The 19,473-nt window shown below is 36.1% G+C and overlaps 1 protein-coding gene across 3 annotated transcripts in view; it reads left to right on the plus strand.

Moving 5' to 3' along the window:
- LRRC28 (leucine rich repeat containing 28) overlaps positions 1–18,859 on the plus strand; it is a 183,864-nt gene extending 165,005 nt beyond the window's left edge. For all 3 annotated transcript variants that reach the window (XM_030873136.2, XM_070044858.1, XM_030873138.2), the window contains one exon: positions 18,282–18,859. In XM_030873136.2, the coding sequence (XP_030728996.1) occupies positions 18,282–18,354 (73 nt within the window). In that variant the 3' untranslated portion in view covers positions 18,355–18,859. The remainder of the gene's footprint in view (positions 1–18,281) is intronic.
- Positions 18,860–19,473: the final 614 nt, after the last annotated feature.

Below are 19,473 nucleotides of genomic sequence, written 5' to 3' on the forward strand. Positions count from 1 at the left end.
TGCTTGGATTGGTCTGTTTATATTTCCTATTTCCTCCTGGGTCAGTCTCAGAAGATTGTGCTTTTCTAAGAATTTGTCCATTTCTTCCAGGTTGTTCATTTTATTGGCATAGTTGCTTGTAGTAATCTCTCATGATCCTTTGTATTTCTGCAGTGTCACTTCTCCTTTCTCATTTTTAATTCTATTGATTTGAGTCTTCTCCCTTTTTTTCTTGATGAGTCTGGCTAATGGTTTATCAGTTTTATTTATCTTCTCAAAGAACCAGCTTTTAGTTTTATTGATCTTTGTTATTGTTTCTTTCATTATTTTTCAGTTATTTCTCATCTGATCTTTATGATTTCTTTTCTTCTGCTAGCTTTCCGTTTTTTTTGTTCTTCTTTCACTAACTGTAAGGTTAGGTTATTTGAGATTTTTCTTGTTTCTTGAGGTAGGATTGCATTGCTATAAACTTCCCTCTTGGAACTGCTTTTGCTGCATCCCATAGGTTTTCGGTCATCGTGGTTTCATTGTCATTTGTTTCTAGGTATTTTTTGATTTTCTCTTTGATTTCTTCAGTGATCTCTTGGTTATTTAGTAGTGTATTGTTTAACCTCCACATGTTTGTATTTTTTAGTTTTTCTTTTCCTGTACTTGATATCTAGTCTCATAGCATTGTGGTCAAAAAGATAGTTGATATGATTTCAATATTCTTAAATTTACCAAGGCTTGATTTGTGATTCAATATGTGGTCTATCCTGGAGAATGTTCCATGAGCACTTGTGAAAAAAGTATATTCTTTTGGTTTTGGATGGAATGCCTTATAATTATCAATTCAGTCCATCTTGTTTAATGTGTCATTTAAAGCTGTGTTTCCTTATTTATTTTCATTTTGGATGATCTGTCCATTGGTGAAAGTGGGGTGTTAAAGTCCTCTACCACCATTATTGTGTTAGTGTCAATTTCCCCTTTTATGGCTGTTAGCATTTGTATTGAGGTGCTCCTATGTCAGGTTCATAAATATTTACAGTTGTTATATCTTCTTGGATTGATCCCTTGATCATTATGTAGTGTCCTTCTTTGTCTCTAGTAATATTCTTTATTTTAAACTCTATTTTGTCTAATATGAGAATTGCTACTCCAGCTTTCTTTTGATTTCCATTTGCATGGAATATCTTTTTCCCCTCACTTTCAGTCTGTATGTGCCCCTAGGTCTGAAGTGGGTCTCTTGTACATAGCATATGTATGGGTCTTGTTTTTGTATCCATTCAGCCAGTCTTTGTCTTTTGGTTGGAGCATTTAATCCATTTACATTTAAGATAATTATCGATATGTATGTTCCTATTACCATTTTCTTAATTGTTTTGGGTTTGTTATTGTAGGTCTTTTCCTTTTCTTGTGTTTCCTGCCTAGAGAAGTTCCTTTAGCATTTGTTGTAAAGCTGGTTTGGTGGTGCTGAATTCTCTTAGCTTTTGCTTGTCTGTAAAGGTTTTAATTTCTCCGTTGAATCTGAATGAGATCCTTGCTGGGTAGAGTAATCTTGGTTGTAGGTTTTTCCCTTTCATCACTTTAAATATGTTCTGCCACTCCGTTCTGGCTTGCAGAGTTTCTGCTGAAAAATATGATGTTAACCTTATGGAGATTCTCTTGTATGTTATTTGTTGCTTTTCCCTTGCTGCTTTCAATATTTTTTCTTTGTATGTAATTTTTGATAGGTTGATTAATATGTGTCTCAGCATGTTTCTCTTTGGGTTTATCCTGTATGATACTCTCTGCGCTTCCTGGACTTGATTGACTCTTTCCCATATTAAGCAAGCTTTTGAACATAATCTCTTCAAATATTTTCTCAGACCCTTTCTTTTTCTCTTCTTCTTCTGGGACCCCTATAATTCGAATGTTGGTGTGTTTAACATTCTCCCAGAGGTCTCTGAGACTGTCCTCAATTCTTTTCATTCTTTTTTCTTTATTCTTCTCCCTGGCAGTTATTTCCACCATTTTATATTCCAGCTCACTTATCCGTTGTTGTGTCTCAGTTATTCTGTTATTGATTCCTTCTAGAGTATTTTTAATTTCAGTGATTGTGTTGTTCATCACTATTTGTTTGCTTTTTAGTTCTTCTAGATCCTCATTAAATGTTTCTTGTATTTTCTCCATTCTGTTTCCAAGATTTTGGATCATCTTTACTATCATTACTCTGAATTCTTTTTCAGGTAGGTTGTGTATTTCGTCTTCATTTAATTGGTCTTGTAGGTTTTTACCTTGCTCCTTCGTCTGTAACAAATTTTTTTGTCATTTCATTACTTTTTTTTTTTTGGATGGGTGGTGCTGTATTCCTGTCTTACTTGTTGTTTGGCCTGATACCTCCAGCACTGGCGTTTGCAGGCAGTTGGATAGAGCTAGGTCTTGGTGCTGAGATGAGGATCTCTGGGAGGCCTCACTCTGATTGATATTCCCTGGGATCTAAGGTTCTCTGTTAGTCCAGAAGTTTGGACTCGGAGCTCTCACCACAGGAGCTCAGGCCTGACCTCCAGCTTGGGAATCAAGATCCCGCAAGCCAGTCACTGAGGGTCCCTCCTGTCCCCTTAGGTGTCCATGGTCCCCCACCGGTGCCTGGTAGGTGCCCTAGTTGTGTCGGTATTACTTTCTTCTGTGAAACCAGTTGACATCAGTAATACTGACATTAATTGCGTACTTACGTTTGGGTTTGGTTTTTTTTCTTTCAGCAGAAGCCTATTTGTTGGCACCAGCTTAAGGTAACTTATGCAATTTTGCATGGGTAAAATATTCCTCAACAAATTTAAGTAAATTGTTCTTAACTTTTTCTTTCTCTTTGTATCACTAAACAATCATGTACTGACCATCTGCTGGGTGCCAAACTCTTTACTAGGTATTAGGGGTTCAGTTATGACCAAACCACCTGATACTTCTTTTCCCATACATATCTCACTCGTAAAGTTCTAGGGCATGGGCAGATCTAGTAGAGAAGCATGTGTATATTTAAGTCTTTGGTTCTGTACACAGAATCTTCCCATGAGAGACAGTCATTAACCATAAATGTAACAAGAAATACCGTATGTTATTAGATGATTCTCACATAATTCTCTTACATGGTAATATGTTCACAGGCTTGGGATTTCATCTGATCGATTCTTTCTAATATTATTTTTCTTCTGGCTTGAATTTCTGTATAAGTCAAGGATATGCTTTTTGTTTCTAATCAGAAAATAGGTTTATAAAGAAAACACCACATTTCTTATGATTTTTGTGGGCTCCAATATATGCAACAACATTGTGATTTTTTTCTTAAAAATAATGGTATTTATTTTAAAACTAAGCTGAAATGCTCTTTCTTCTGCCTTGCCTATAAGTATGCTCAGAGATTCTAAAGCAACAAATGTCATGTCTGATGTTCTTTGTAGAATTTATCAGCATCTTTTTCCTAATTCTAGAGTTTATTGCTTAGCTAAAAGTTTCTCCCCTGAAACTATCATGTCTCTGGTTCCACAGTTCTGTAATTTTTTTAAAGGACCTAACCAACACAAATGTATTGTTAAGGCAGTAGACTTGTTGACGTACTTTTAACAACTTAGATCATTAAAGAAGCAAGCAAATACAGTATGCTCTTAGATGAGTTTCCCAAAAGTAAATAAGTACACATATTACTCAGCCATTGAAAAGAATGAAATAATGCCATTTGCAGCAACAGGGATGGACCTAGAGATTGTCATACTGAGTGAAGTAAGTCAGACAGAGAAAGAGAAATATTGTATTATATCGCTTATGTGTAGAATCTGAAAAATGATACAAATGAACTTATATACAAAACACAAACAGACTTAGAGAAGGAACTTATGGTTACCACTGGGGAGGGGATAGTTAGGGAGTTTGGGATTGACATGTACACACTGCTATATTTAAAATGGATAACCAACAGGGACCTATTGTAAAGCACAGGGAACTCTGCTCAACATTATGTAACAACCTAAATGGGAAAAGAATTTGAAAAAGAATAGATACAGGAAGGAATTTGAGAAAGAATAGATACACATATATGTATAACTGAATCACTGCTGTACACCTGAAAGTAACACAACATTGTTAATCAACTATACTCCAATATAAAATAAAAAGTTTTTTTAAATAAATAAATACACAGGCTTGGGATTTCTTTGTAGCACAAATATGACACCTCCATGTTACCCACCCTACCCCCTTGAGCATCATGAGGACTTAATGATGATCCAGTGAGCAGTATGCATCAGTGAATAACAATCCCATATCTTTATGGAATTGGATTTTTTTGCGTAGAACCTTAATTTTTAATTAAATGGTTGTGGTATGAAGTGCATCACTTCTATGAATGATTTTTTAGTTAACATAATTATCTTTTAAAAAAACAGGAAGAAATAAGTTTAGGTAGCTGATCCTCAAAATTGCACTTGCCTTTTAAGATCATTTTGTGCTTGAGTTTCATTTCAGTTGTTATTTATACAACCATATATATTCTGGTGTAGCAAATTATCTGAACTAGGGTTCTAACCAACTTTAGTTTTTTTTTTTAAAGTAAGGTAATACAAAGTATCTAATAACTTAAAATTCACATAACTTCCTGAATTAAGAAAATCTCAAAATTGATGCCTGCCTTTTCATTTTCTTACGAGTATAATTTGAAGAGTAGTTTTAATTTTGGTCAAGTCAAGTTTATCCATTTTAATTTTATAGCTAGTGCTTTTTGTGTCCTAAGAAATCTTTACCTACTGCCAAGGTCATGAAGATATTCTCTTATATTCTCTTCAATTTCATTGATCTGTGTCTTTCTCTCAGTCAGTACCAAACTGTCTTGATTACTGTAGTTATATAGTAGGCCTTAATAGCAGGTGAAGTGATACTTTCACTTTAATCTTCTCTTTCAAGATTGTGTTAACTATTCTAAGGTCTTTGCTTTTCTGTAGAAGTTTTAGAATAAGCTTATCTTTGTTTCCAAAGAACAAAGATAAGCTGGATTTTGTGCTGGATTTTGATAAGAATTGCATTTAATCTATAGATTAGTTTGGAGAGAATTGACATCTTTACTATTTCTGAGTCTTCCAGTGCATGAACACAGTATGTCTCTCCATTTATTTAGGTATTTTTTTATTTCTTTCATCAGCATTTAATAATTTTAAGCATCCTTAAATGTTTTAAGTTTATACCCAAGTATGTCACTTTCTTTGTGTGATTATAAATGATACTATATTTTAAAAATTCAATTTCCATGTGTTTTTTGTTAGTATATGGAAATATGATTAATTTTTATATTTTGATCTGATGTGCTTGCAACCTTGCTGAATTTGCTTAAGAGTCTAGGAGTATTTTTTATAGATTCCTTGGCATTTTCCATGTAGATATGTCATCTGAAAGTAGGAATAGTTTTTATTTCTTCCTTTCCAGTCTGTATGCCTTTTATTTCTTTTTCTTGCTTTATTGACTAAGGTGGTGAAAATGGACATCACTGTCCATTTTGTGTGGACATTTTGTATGATGTAAGCAGTAGGTTTTATCAAATATTTATCAAATTGAGAAAGATCCCCTTTATTCCTGGTTTGCTGAGAGTTTTTTTTTTTTTAATCATGAATGGATGTTGTCTTTGGTTAAATACTTTTTGAGTTCATTGATATCATACTAATTTTTTTTTGTTAACCTGTTGATGTATTGGATGACATTGATTTGCAAATATTGAACCAGCTTTACATACCCAGAATAACTCCCACTTGATTGGGGTGTATAGTTCTTTTTATAATACATTTCTGTATTTAATTTATTAATACTTTCTTGAGGATTTTTATATCTCTGTTCATGAGAGATATTGGTCTGTAGTTTTCTGGTTTTGTACTCTTTGTCTGGTTTGAGAGTCAGAGTAATACTGGCCACATAAAATGAGCTGGGAAGTGTTCCTCCTCTCCTATTTTTCTGAAAGAGACAGTGTAAAAATTCCTCTTAGTACTTCTTTAAGTGTTTGATAGAATTATCCAGTGAAACAATCTGGGTGGACCTGGAAATTTCTCGTTTTTAATTACAGGCTCAATTTCTTTAATAGTTATAGGACTATTCAAGTGGGCTATTTTATCTTGGTTGAGTTTTGGTAGTTTGTGGTTTTCAAGGGATTCATCTGTTCTCAGTTGGCAAATTTATTAGTGTGAAGTTGTTTAAGGTATTCCCTTATATCTTTTTAATGACTGCAGAATATGTATTAATATCACCTGTTTCATTTCTTATATTAATTTGTGTTTTCCTTTTTTTAATCTTTGTCAGTCTTGCTAGAGATTTATCAATTTTATTGATCTTGTTAATCCTAGTGAAGGTTTTAATTTCATTGGTTTCTCTTCTTTACTTCCTCCTACTAGCTTTGGATTTATTTTGCTCTTTTTTTTTTTTTTTTGGAGGGGGAGGTTAGGGTAGAAACTTAGAGTATTGATTTAAGACCTTTCCTATTTTCTAACTTAAGCATTTAAAGCTATTAATTTCTCTGTCAGCACTGCTTTACTATGTCTCAAAATTTTTGATATGTTGTATTTTTATTTTCATTGTTGAAGTTTTTATACCTTTGATACCTTTTATACCTATACTCCTTTTATACCTTTGCTGTCATTCATTTCACTATTCATCTGTTGTAATCATGCTACATTGTTACCCTTATTACGTGAAACAAGTTATTTTTTAGATCAATTGAAAATTATAAAAATAAAAGATTTTACTTAACTTTATTCCTTCTCCAACAACCTTCCTATTTATTTATTTATTCATTTTATTTGGAAGAATGTTTTTATTTTTAAAATTTTTATTGACGTATAGTTGATTTACAATACTACATTAATTTCAGGTGTACAACACAGTGATTCAATTTTTTATAGATTATACTCCATTTAAAGTTATTATAAATACTGGCTATATTCCCTGTACTGTACAATATATCCTTATAGCTTATTTATTTTATACATAGTAGTTTATGCCTCTTAATCCCCTATGTCTATCTTACCCCTTCCCCTTTCCCTCTCACTGGTAATAACTAGTTTGATCTCTATATTTATGAATCTGTTTCTGTTTTGTTATATATATTCTTTGTTTTATTCTTTAGATTCCACATATATGCGATAACATGCAGTATTTGTCTTTCTCTGTCTGACTAATTTCACTTAACATAATATTCTCCAGGTCCATCCATGTTGCTGCAAATGGCAGAATTTCATTATTTTTTATGGCTGAATTATATTCCATTCTGTATCTTAGCTATTATAAATAATGCTGCTATGAACATTGGGGTGTATGTATCTTTTCTTGTTTTCTTTGGTTGTATACCCAGGAGTGGAATTGCTGGATCATATGGTAGATCTATTCTTAGTTTTTTGAGGAACCTCCATACTGTTTTCCATAGTGGCTGCACCAATTTACATTCCCACCAGAAGTGTGCTACGGTTCCCTTTTCTCCACATCCTTGCCAACATTTGTTATTTGTAGACGTTTCGATGATAGCTGTTCTGACAGATGTGAGGTGCTATCTCATTTTGGTTTTGATTTGCATTTCTCTGATGATTAGCAATGTTGAACATCTTTTCATGTGCCTATTAACCATCTGTATATCTTCTTTTGAAAACTGCCCATTCATGTTTTCTGCCCATTGTTTAATCAGGTTGTTTGGTTTTTGTTTTTGTTGTTTGTTTTTGATACTAAGTTGTGTGAGCTGTTTATATATTTTGGGTATTAACCCCTTATTGGTCATATCATTAGCAAATATTTTCTCCAATTCAGTAGGTTGTCTTTTCATTATGTTGATAGTTTCATTTGCTGTGCAAAAGCTTTTAAGTTTAAGTAGGTCCCATATGTTTATTTTTGCTTTTGTTTCCTTTGCCTTAAGAGACATATCCAAAAAAAATGTTGCTACAATTTATGTCAAAAGTGTTCTGCCTATGTTTTCTTCTAGGAGTTTTATGGTTTCCAGTCTTAAATTTAGATCTTTAATCCATTTTGAGTTTATTTCTGTATATGGGGTGAGGAAATGTTCTAATCTCATTCCTTTACATGTAGCTGTCAGTTTTTCCAGCACCACTTACTGAAGAGACTGTCTTTTCTCCATTGCATACTCTTGCCTCCTTTGTCATAGATTAATTGACCATAAGTGCATGGGTTTATATCTGGGCTTTCTATTCTGTTCCATTGATCTATGTGTCTGTTTTCGTGCCAATACCATACTGTTTTGATGACTGTAGTTTTGTAGTATAGTTTGAAGTCAGGAAGCATCCAGCTTTGTTCTTTTTTCTCAAGATTGTTTTGGCAGTTCAGGGTCTTTTGTGGTCATACTGAGTGAAGTAAGTCAGACAGAGAAAGACATACCATATTTCACTTATATGTGGAATCTAAAAAAAGGGCACAAGTGAACTTATTTACAAAACAGAAGTAGAGTCACAGATGTAGAAAACAAACTTATGGTTACCAGGGGGTAAGGGGGGAGGGATAAATTGGGAGATTGGAATTGACATATATATCCTACTATATATAAAACAGATAACTAGTAAGGACCTACTGTATAAATGTGAATGGATTCAATTCCTCAAGAGATTCTTATGTCTTAAGTTGTGTTAAGGCAGAGAGAGGGAGGGAGAGAGGGAGAGAGAGAGAAGGTGAAAGCAAGAGAGGAAAGAATACCTTAAGACAAAATTACTTAAACTTTTGAAGACAAAAAGCTAAATTACACCAATACAAGACAAACAAACAAGGTGGGAATGGCAGTATTATTATTGACAAACTAAAATTCAAGTTGAAAAGTATTAAATGAAAAAAATAGATTAAAAAAGTAAATTTTAGAATTATTTGTTCTAGTTCTGTGAAAAATGTTCTGGGTATTTTGATAAGGATAACATTAAATCTGTAGATTGCCTTGGGTAGTATGGACGTTTTAACAGTATTAATTCTTCCAATCCGTGAAAAGAGGGTATCTTTTATATGTATCATCTTCAATTTCCTTCATCAATGTCTTGTAGAGTATAAGTCTTTCACCCTCTTGGTTAAATTTATTTCTAGGCATTTTATTCTTTTTGATGCAATTGTAGAAGAGATTGTTTTCTTGAATTCTCTTTCTGATAATCCATTATTAGTATCGATAAGCAACATATTTCTGTATATTCATCTTGTATCCTGCAACTTTACTGAATTCATTTACTCTAATTTTGTGTGTGTGTGGAGATTTTAGAATTTTCTATATATAGTATCATGTCATCCCTAGTTTTATTTAGATCTGAATTTTTTTTTTTTTTTTTTGCGGTACGCAGGCCTCTCACCGTTGTGACCTCTCCCATTGCGGAGCACAGGCTCCAGATGCGCAAGCTCAGTGGCCATGGCTCACGGGCCCAGCTGCTCTGCAGCATGTGGGATCTTCCTGGACGGGGGCACGAACCCATGTCCCCTGCATCGGCAGGCAGACTCTCAACCACTGCGCCACCAGGGAAGCCCTAGATCTGAATTTTTTACCTATACCCTTTCCTCTCCCTGAAGAACTCCTTTCAACCTTTCTTGCAGGACAAGTTCGCTGGCAATGAATTCCCTTAGTTCTCTTAGTTCCCTTAGTTCTCAGTTTGTTTGAAAAATTCCTTTACTTTTGTAGGATAATTTCACTGGATATAAAATTCTAGGTTAGTGATTTTTTTTTTCTTTGAGCACACTAAATATCTCACTCCACTCTCTTCTTGCTTGCATGGTTCTAATAAGAAGTCTACTGTGTCTTATACTTGTTCCTCTATAGGTAACGTTTTTTTCTCCTCTGGCTTTTTTCTAAGATTTCCTTTTTCTTTGGTTTTCTCCAGTTTGATATTTCTTTTTTTTTTCATTGAAGTATAGGTGACTTACAATGTTGCTATACAGAAAGTGATTTTCAGTTTTATATATATATATATATGTGTGTGTGTGTATGTGTATGTATATATATATATATATATATATATATATTCTTTTCTATATTCTTTTCCATTATGGTTTTCACAGGATTATGAATATAGTTCCCTGTGCTATGTGGTAGGACCTTGTTGTTTCTCCATTCTATATTTACTAATTTGCATCTGCTAACTACAAACTCCCAATCCATCCCTCTTCCACTCTCTTCCCCTTTGGCAGCCACATATCTGTTCTCTATGTCTGTGAGTCTGTTCTGTTTCATAGATATGTTCATTTGTGTCATATTTTAGATTCCACATATAAATGATAGAATATAATATTTCTTATGTGTAGTGTTTTTGTTTTTGATTTTTATCCTGCTTAGTGTTGTTAAGTTTCTGGATCTGTCATTAATTTTGTAAAGTCCTTAACCATTATTACTTCAAATTCTTCTCTTCTTCTCTTTTATCTCCTTTTCTTTCTAGTATTCTAATTATGCATATCTTGCACCATTAGAAATTGTCCCACAGATCGCGGATTTTCTGTTCTATTTTTTTTTAATTCCCTATGATAATTCTAACATCTCTGTCATATCTGAGTCTGGTTCTGAGGTTTTCTTTGTCTCTTCAGCATGTGCTTTTTCTTGCCTTTTGGCATCTCTTGTAATTTTTTGTTGAAAGACAGACATATTGGGTAATAAGAACTGAGCTAAATAGGCATTTAGTATGAGATTTTATTTTAATCTGGCTAGGAGCTGAGCTCTGTTTTATGTTTGTTGTAGTAGGTACTAGAGGCTTCAGATTGAAATTCAGATTCCTTTAGTGTCCTTTTATGATTCTCCTTGCTTAACTTTGGGCTTCCCTGTATACTCCTCAGAGAGCCTGCATCTTGCAGCTGTTTTTGTTTTTAAATGCAAAATTTTAATGGGAATGCATTTATCTCATAACATTCTTCATTCTCTCCTATTTTCTCATGACTTTTCTTCCGTACTCCTGTATAGTTTAAAAACTAGATCCTCACCTCAATATCCTGTCAAGCCCAGGCTGCACTGTTGGTAAATGAGCTTTAGGAGCATGGTGAGCCCCCTTCCCCCAGCACCCTCAGGACTGCCCACTGCACCCCCTGCAGGCCCCTGGGTGGGCCCAGTAAGATGAACCCAAGGTTTAACAGTGCTGGGATTTTATTTATTTTGCTTTTTTATTTTTATTAATTAATTTATTTTAAAATTGTATTTTAGAGTATGGTTGATTTACAATGTTGTGTTAATTTCAGGTGTACAGCAGAGTGATTCATTTATACATATACATATTTCCATTCTTTTTCAGATTCTTTTCCCATATAGGTTATTACAGAATATTGAGTAGTTTCTTGTGCTATATAGTAGATCCTTGTTGTTATCTATTTTATATACAGCAGTGTGTATTTGTTATTCCTAATTTATCCCTCCCCACCACGTTTCCCCTTTGGTAACCATAAGTTTGTTTTCAATTTCTGTGAGTCTGTTTTGTAAACAAGTTCATTTGTATCATTTCTTTTAGATTCCACATATAAGTGATGTCATATGATATTTGTCTTTCTCTGTCTGACTTACTTCACTTAGTATGATAACCTTTAAGTCCATCCATATTGCTGCAAATGGCATTATTTCATTCTTTTTTATGGCTGAGTAATATTCCATTGTATATATGTAGCACATCTTCTTTATCTATTCCTCTGTTGATGGACACTTAGGTTGCTTCCATATCTTGGCTATTGTAGACAGTGCTGCAATGAACACTGGGGTCCATATATCTTTTCGAACTACGGTTTTCTCCAGATATATGCCCAGGAGTGGGATTGCTAGATCATATGGTAGTTCTATTTTTAGTTTTTTAAGGAACCTCCATGCTGTTCTCCATAGTGGTTGCACCAATTTACATTCCCACCAACAGTGTAGGAAGGTTCCGTTTTCTCCACACCCTCTCCAGCATTTATTGTGTGTAGACATTTTGATGATGGCTCTTCTGACTGGTGTGAGGTGGTACCTCATTGTAGTTTTGATTTTCATTTCTCCAATAATTAGTGATGTTGAGCATCTTTTCATGTGCTTTTTGGCCATCTGTTTGTCTTCTTTGGAGAAATGTTTATTTAGATCTTCTGCCTGTTTTTGATTGGGTTATTTGTTTTTTGATATAGAGCTGCATGAGCTGTTTGTATATTTTGGAGGTTAATCTCTTGTCAGTTGCTTTGTTTGCAGATATTTTCTCCCATTCTATGGGTAGTCTTTTCATTTTGTTTATGGTTTCCTTTGCTGTGCAAAAGCTTTTAAGTTTAATTAGGTCCCATTTGTTTATTTTTATTTTCATTACTCTTAGGAGGTGGATGCAAAAAATACTGATGCGATTTATGTCAAAGAGTGTTCTGCCTATGTTTTCTTCTAAGAGTTTTATAGTATCCGGCCTTACATTTAGGTCTTTAATCCATTTTGAGTTTAGTTTTGTGTAGGGTGTTAGAGAATGTTCTAATTTCTTTCTTTTCTTTTTTTTTTTTTTTTTACATGTAGCTGTTTAGTTTTCCCAGCACCACTTATTGAAGAGACTGTCTTTTCTCCATTGTATATTCTTGCCTCCTTTGTCATAGATTAATTGACTATAGGTGCGTGAGTTTATTTCTGGGTTTTCTGTCCTATTCTGTTGATCTATATTTCTGTTTTTGTGCCAGTACCATACTGTTTTGATGACTATAGCTTTGTATTATAATCTGAAGTCAGGGAGCCTGATTCCTCGAGCTCCATTTTTCTTTCTCAGGATTCCTTTGGCTATTCGGGGTCTTTTGTGTTTCTATACAAATTTTAAATTTTTTTGTTCTCGTTCTGTGAAAAATGTCATTGGTAATTTGATAGGGATTTCATTGAATCTGTAAACTGCCTTGGATAGAATTGTCATTTTGACAATATTGATTCTTCCAATCCAAGAACATGGCATATCTTTCCATCTATTTGTGTCATCTTCAGTTTCTTTCATCAGTGTCTTACAGTTTTCAGAGTATAGGTCTTTTGCCTCCTTAGGTAGGTTTATTCCTAGGTATTTCATTCTTTTTCATGCAGTGGTAAATGGGATTGTTTCCTTAATTTCTTTCTGATCTTTCATTGTTAGTGTATAGGAATGCAAGAGATTTCTGTGTATCAATTTTATCTGTAATCCACTGTCCTTATTCTGGAGGCCATTTACTCTGGTGGTAAATGAGGGAGGAAAATGTTCTAAATTTTATGATTATATCATTATTTTAGTGGGCCTGTATTTCTAGGCTGTGACCTTCATAAATTTTTCTCATCTTGCATAGTTTGCTTTCCCCTCTTAGGTGGGATGGGCAGGCTAAAGGGGGCTAGGGTGGGAAGAATGCCCTTCCACACCTGGGATAAGGCTCTGGTAAACTTTCTCTGGAGAACTGTCCTTTGTTATGGAGGATGCTCTGGACATGTTGCGTAATGACTACTCTTTTTCTCTTCCTGAATGAGCAACAAGGGGATCTTTTACGGATTTTCACCATGATAGCCTGTAGGGTTTCTGTAGGTAAAACCTAAGAATGTGTGTATCACCCTAACATTGCAGCCTCAGGAGTATCTCACTCTCAGGCTTGTCCACACTCAGCCTCCAGCAATTCTAGCATCTTCTGTCCAGGTAAGCAAGTCTCAGCTGTGACTCTGGAGGTACCTGTCTCACCAGATTTTGAAGTTGCAGTTTGCCCTATGACCTCAGTTCTCTGGTGAGTGGAGAAAAGTTGTTGATTTTCAATTTGTTCAGCTTGTTCTTGTTGTAAGAACAGGAGTGAGGACTTCTAGGCTCTTTATGTCAGAGATGAAACCAGATGTGTTCTCTGTATATAATTTCAATTCTTTCAAATTTGTGAGGCTTGTTCTTTGGCACAGAATATAGTCTGTCCTGGTGAATATTCCATGGGCTTTTAGGAAAAAAAAAAAGTGTACTTTGTTGCCTTTGGGTGGAGTGTTTTGTATATGTCAATTAGATTCTTTGGTTCATTGAGTTGTTCAGTTCTTCTACACCTGTGCTGATTTTCTGTCTGGTAGTTCTGTCAGTTGCTAAGAGTAAAGAAGTTGAAGTTCCCACTCTAATTGTGAGTTTATCTATTTCTCCTTTTAGTGCTATTTTTTAACAGCTTTATTGAGACAATTTACATATCATACAATTCACCCATTTAAAGTATACAAATCAGCAGTTTGTACTGTAGTCACAGATAACATGCAACTAATACCACAGACAATTTTAGAACGTTTTTCTCACCCTAAGAGAAACCTTGTACCCTTTATCTATCACCTCTCTCTTTCCCCATACCTAGCCCTAAGCAACTAGTTATTTACTTTCTATAGAAATTGATGGATTTCTCTGTCCTAATCCTTTGGATAGGGATAACAGGCTTTTCTTGGAGTTTTTTTGGGGGGGTTGTTTTTTGTTGTTGTGTTTTGTTTTCTTTTCTTTTGGTTTTTTGACTCTGCCTGTTGGTGGTTCTGGGTTGGAAGTTCCTACAGCATCCTATCTGAAGTATATGGGAGGCAATAAAGAAGCCTCGGGAGTTTACCATTGCTGTGTTGCTTCTCAAGTCCCAGGATCATAGTCTGTCTATCTTCATTATGTCTTTCAGAGTCTTCCAATGCTTGTTTGTTGTATTATGACCAGGGTGTTTTAGTTGTAAGAGAAAGAACCTTGGAAGATTGGGGCTCCCAAAATGTGGTTTGCCTCCAAAATCCAAAGGGACCCACAAGTGTGTATCTGTTTCTTCAAGTGGACAGTTCTGGATGTAACTCTTCTTTTCTGTTTGAAACTTTACCAATGTAGCAGACACCTGAGCTTTTGCAGGCTTTCTCTCTCACCTCTAGTAGGCATGTGTCATATTAAGTATCAGGTGTGCTTGCTACTTCCAGTTTGACTTCCCCTCACCAATACATATATTAATGTCTTAGTGAAGGGACTGTCTTCCTGACCCTCCCAGAGGTTTCCAGGTGGTGGCTAAGCAGGTTAGGCCACATTGGCTCCACTTCAACATTCCCATTTCTCTAAGCCTTTGATCTCCTCCCTCTAGACTGTGCAGTGGAAGTTCTAGCATCTCTGTCTCATTGACTGTAGGCCTCTACTGAAGCAAGACTTCTATTAACCATTATAGGTACTCATACTAACACATTAAATGCTGAGGCCTCGTGAAACACCCTTCTTGGCCTGATCCAACCTTAGACTTATTCTCACTGGCTAATGTATTATACTTAGACTCCATTTCCATGCTTACTCTCCAGATTTCTGCAAATAAAATTTGACAAGATTCTACAACTCCTTCATGTACATAATCTCTCCCAGGAGCAGCCCTTGCAATTAACTCTCTGAATCATGCTGGGATTTTGCTCTCTCTGTGGCCCTAGAGGCAGTGAGTATTGTTCCTGCCTGAAGAAGATAGGAATTTCCTTTTTAGGTAACCACACCAGATGAAGTCAGTGAAATCTTTTTATTCAAGTGAATGCTTGTTTTCTTAGATAGTAAGAAGGGCTGTTTCTGATGTGAAGAAATGTTTAGAGATATTAGAGGTTTAAGGTCCTTAGCTTTGTGTCTACACAAAGGTTTCCATCTCAATTCTTAAGTCCTCACCCCTTCCCACAAGAACCTTTACCTTAGCGTAAGAGACTTAGCATAAGTATACTTTTACCTGGTATGTGATTCTGCAGCCTGTACATTCAGGCCTCAGGCATGTCCCTCCCACAGCTTCATAAAATAAGAATTCCTTTAAAGCCACCATAGAAACTTTCTGATTCTCTACCTATGCCTTGAGTTGAGAGTTCAAGAAGGCACTAAGCTTATCTTTTTTTTTTTTTTTTTGGAAGGGGGTTGGGATTTGGGGAAATCTTTTAAAGCAGTCAAAAGAAGCCATCTCCCTCCACAATCTTTGAATTCACCATGATGCCACAGCAGTCAAGTGCCACAGCACTTGAACTCCCAGTGCCTTACCCTCCACTGGCAGTCTTAGTGATAATTTGAGTAATTGTGATACCACAACTTCGAGTAATCAGTGATGTCCCATTTTTCCCTGGTAATGAGGTCATTCATGCACTTACCAACCCAATCCCAGAATCCCACTTTGATGGACTGTTTCCTTAGACTACTCCCTACTAAATCAATCAGGGTACTGGCTGGAAAACACACAGAAGCTGGGATTTTGAAGAGAAATTAATGGAGAAGGACTATTTACAGAAGTTCAGGCAGGGTTCAGAGCACCCACAAGGATGATAAAGTACCTGGGAACTTACAGCAGTAGGAAGGTTTACTGTTCTTAATCTTTTAGCATGAAGGACAAAGGAAGATCTGGAGGCTGTTGAGACTTAGAACCAACAGGAGGGGTTGCCCAATAAAAGCTCTGGTCAGAGATGTAGAGATGGAGTGGGATAGAAATAGTCAACCTTTCCATAAAAGCAATGAAAAAACTGGCAAAACTTGTCAGAATTGAATTTTTCAGAACTCTGGAAATTAACAAAAGGCTTACAGCAATCCAGAGTGCATTTATTCAAGAAAAGTGACTGAATCTCAAAAAGAACAGAGACCTTTGTGATATTTTAACCTATAGTCCCAACTTCTAGTCTTAACCTTGAAAACCAAGAATCTGCTATCACAGTTAAAACCAGCAGCTGGGCAACAATTGGAAAGGGGTGGAAGGAAGTTGGAGCATCTTCAAAAGGTGTTTCACTGAAAAACCCTACTTGCAAGCCTGTCTTTATTTCCTCAGTCAGAGATCACCAGTGCAAAAAGCCTCTTCTCTGAGGGTATTTGTCAAAAATTGTCAAAACAATTATAGGCAATTGCTTAACTTCACAGATGCCTGAGGCAGTGGGTAGCTGTTGGGGCAAACAATAGACTAAGGTTTCCACGGGGGCTTTGAAAAGCACTAACATATTCCTAGGAGTATGTAAGGTCATGTGCATGCAAAAGGATGTGAGCATGCTCAGAAAAGACCCAAGAAGGCCCTGAGCTCTCACCTCTGCTTGCAGGAAGTGAGACTCTGTGCAAGCAGGAAGTGAAGGCTAAGGCAGAGTTGTCAACTGCCTGGTTGAGTGTGACTGGAGCCTAGTGAGAACTAGAGCCATACAGGAGGGTCCATCCAGGGGAGCTAGCTGGAACCAGTTGGTAAGGGAATCCTGGATTAGTACAAAAATCTAAGGCAAGAGAACCCATAGAAGTAGGTCTAGCTCTTGCCTTGAGATCTTTGATCATCCAAGATGAAATAATGGCAAAGCCTCTTTTGGAGGATCGTGGTGGCCCAGGGAAAAATAAAGCCCACGGAGAAACAAAATTATCAATGGTTGCCAGAGACTTGTCAGGGGGTTTAGGGGATGGGGATTGGCTGCAAGTGGACACAAGGAACATTTGGGGATATGAGAAGTATTTTATATCTTGATGGTGGTGTTAGTTAAATAATTGCATATATTTCAAAACTCATTCAACTGTACACTTAAAATGGGTGAATTTTATTCTATGTTTGTCTGTAACTATACCTCTATTAACTAGACTTTTTATAAAAAAAGAAGAAAAAGAAAATATTCAACTTTTCTCTCTTCCTGCCCTTTACCCTCCTGCTATACCTCCCTTGTCCTAATTCAGCCTGAAACCAGCTATCAGGCAGCCTTGGAGGTTGGGTCTGTAGAGGTCACCTTGTTGGATTACAGAGAAAGGCAAAGACTGAGTTGAGGGGTGGAGAAAAGAGAAAACAGTCAGCACAGGGGTCCTGTGAAAACAACAGTAGATTAATCTCTCCTCACCAGAGGATAGCACTTCTGGTGGGAAAACAAGGCATCCAACAACTGGAGCTGCCCAGATTGGGATCGGAGGGCTCATGACTCGCTGCAGAAATATGCCAAGCAGGAGTCTGAGATGGGTTTCCTCTGTTGTGTGGGAGAAGACCCTCAAACTACATGATTCAGATTCTGAAATTACCTCTGTAAGCAATCTGTGGGCATACATTTGTAGGATAAATTCCTTAAAATTATGTTTTTTAAGCTCTTCGATATATATGTGTTCTAGCTAAATTGGTGACTTTTTCTTAGAAAAAGTGACTTTTATAACGTATTTCAAATTCTGTCATTGCACTGGTTCTAGTAAGCCGAATTCAGACTGTAACATGGAAAAAGCTTACTTTTCCTTTGCTGCTAACATAGGGATGTTGCGTCATCTGAAAACTGCTAATAAAATAAGCACACACATACCTCACCTGATTCCAGTGCTCAGTTTTAAAAGGAATTTATATTTCTGTTGTGTACTCTGTTGACCATCCTAATCCTTTATTTTAACAAAGGAAAAGACTGTCTCTAATGGAAAGAATTCTGAGACTTTCCTTTTGAACTCACAGTGTCCTTCTCCCCCTCTTTCCCCTTCCAGGAGGACAACTGTGAGTTTTGTGGCTTACTGCTGCTCCACCCAGTGTCTGCAGACTTTTGACCTACTGAGTTGATAAACACTCAAGAGCCTCAGGAGTGTTGCCAGCTTGACACTGCAGTTGCCTGCATATCGCACAGTGTGACAGAGGGACAGGAGAGTCCAGCCAGGCCCAACAGGCCCTTCCAATCTGTCCTGTCACGCTTGGGGACTGCAGGACTCTGGAAATGTCATGATCGAGCTTCAGAGCTGAAATGCCTTCACCCTTCCCCCAAGTTGGAATATATCCTTCCCCAAATTAAGAACCCTTTGTCTTCCGTGTTTTTCTTTTATGTCAGCGAGTCTCTTATGCAGACTATTTACTTTGATGGGCCTCCCCGAATCTAATTTAGAGCAAGTTTAAGCTCCCTGAAGAACTGTAATTTGATAATATAACCAAATTAACTTTTGAACACACATACTTTCAGTGGTATCTGTAATCTTCTCATCTCTCTTTCTTTACCCAGAGAATTATTCCCCAGAGGTTATTCTCCATGTTTTTAACAAATTTCAGTAAACCCTGTGACCTCAATAGTATTGAATAGCAGTGGGGGGGGGAGGGGGGGCGGGTGCCTGAGTTGGCTTCCAAGTTAGACTCCAGTAGGGGCTTCATGAGGGTCCTGGCACATACCCTCTGGAAAGTTACAACCTTGTTTGTAAAGTTTTGCAACATATTAAGAGACTTTTGTGAGGGGGTTTTAAAAATAAAACTGTAGATTATAAATGAAATACACACTTATTTTGAAAAACTACAGAAAAATAATTTTTGAATTTTTAATTTCCTGATAAGATTTTTTTATATGAGAAGAGGGACATATGAGGCTTTAAAAGATCTGATCCTTTTCTTTCTAGACTTAAACATTTTCTGGCTACTGAGAAAGGGAGAGAAAAAACACATTAATATATGATCTCTGGTGTTTTTTGTTAGATGGGTTATGGTTAAATTTATATTGACTTTGAAATATTTTTGTTACATATGACAAACAGGCTTCAGCTACTTCTGCTACTAGTTTTTAGCAAGGTGATTCTAAGTACAGCCTGTGCACATTTATTTAAATACCTGGTGCATTAGTTCATCTTCATTTTGACCTTAGGTTTCTTATGTACTTGACACACTGTTGTCCAGATAACATTGAGAAAACACAGGAAAAAGCAG

This window comes from Globicephala melas, chromosome 2, assembly GCF_963455315.2.
Source record: "Globicephala melas chromosome 2, mGloMel1.2, whole genome shotgun sequence".
In the NCBI taxonomy this organism is placed as follows: Eukaryota; Metazoa; Chordata; class Mammalia; order Artiodactyla; family Delphinidae; genus Globicephala; species Globicephala melas.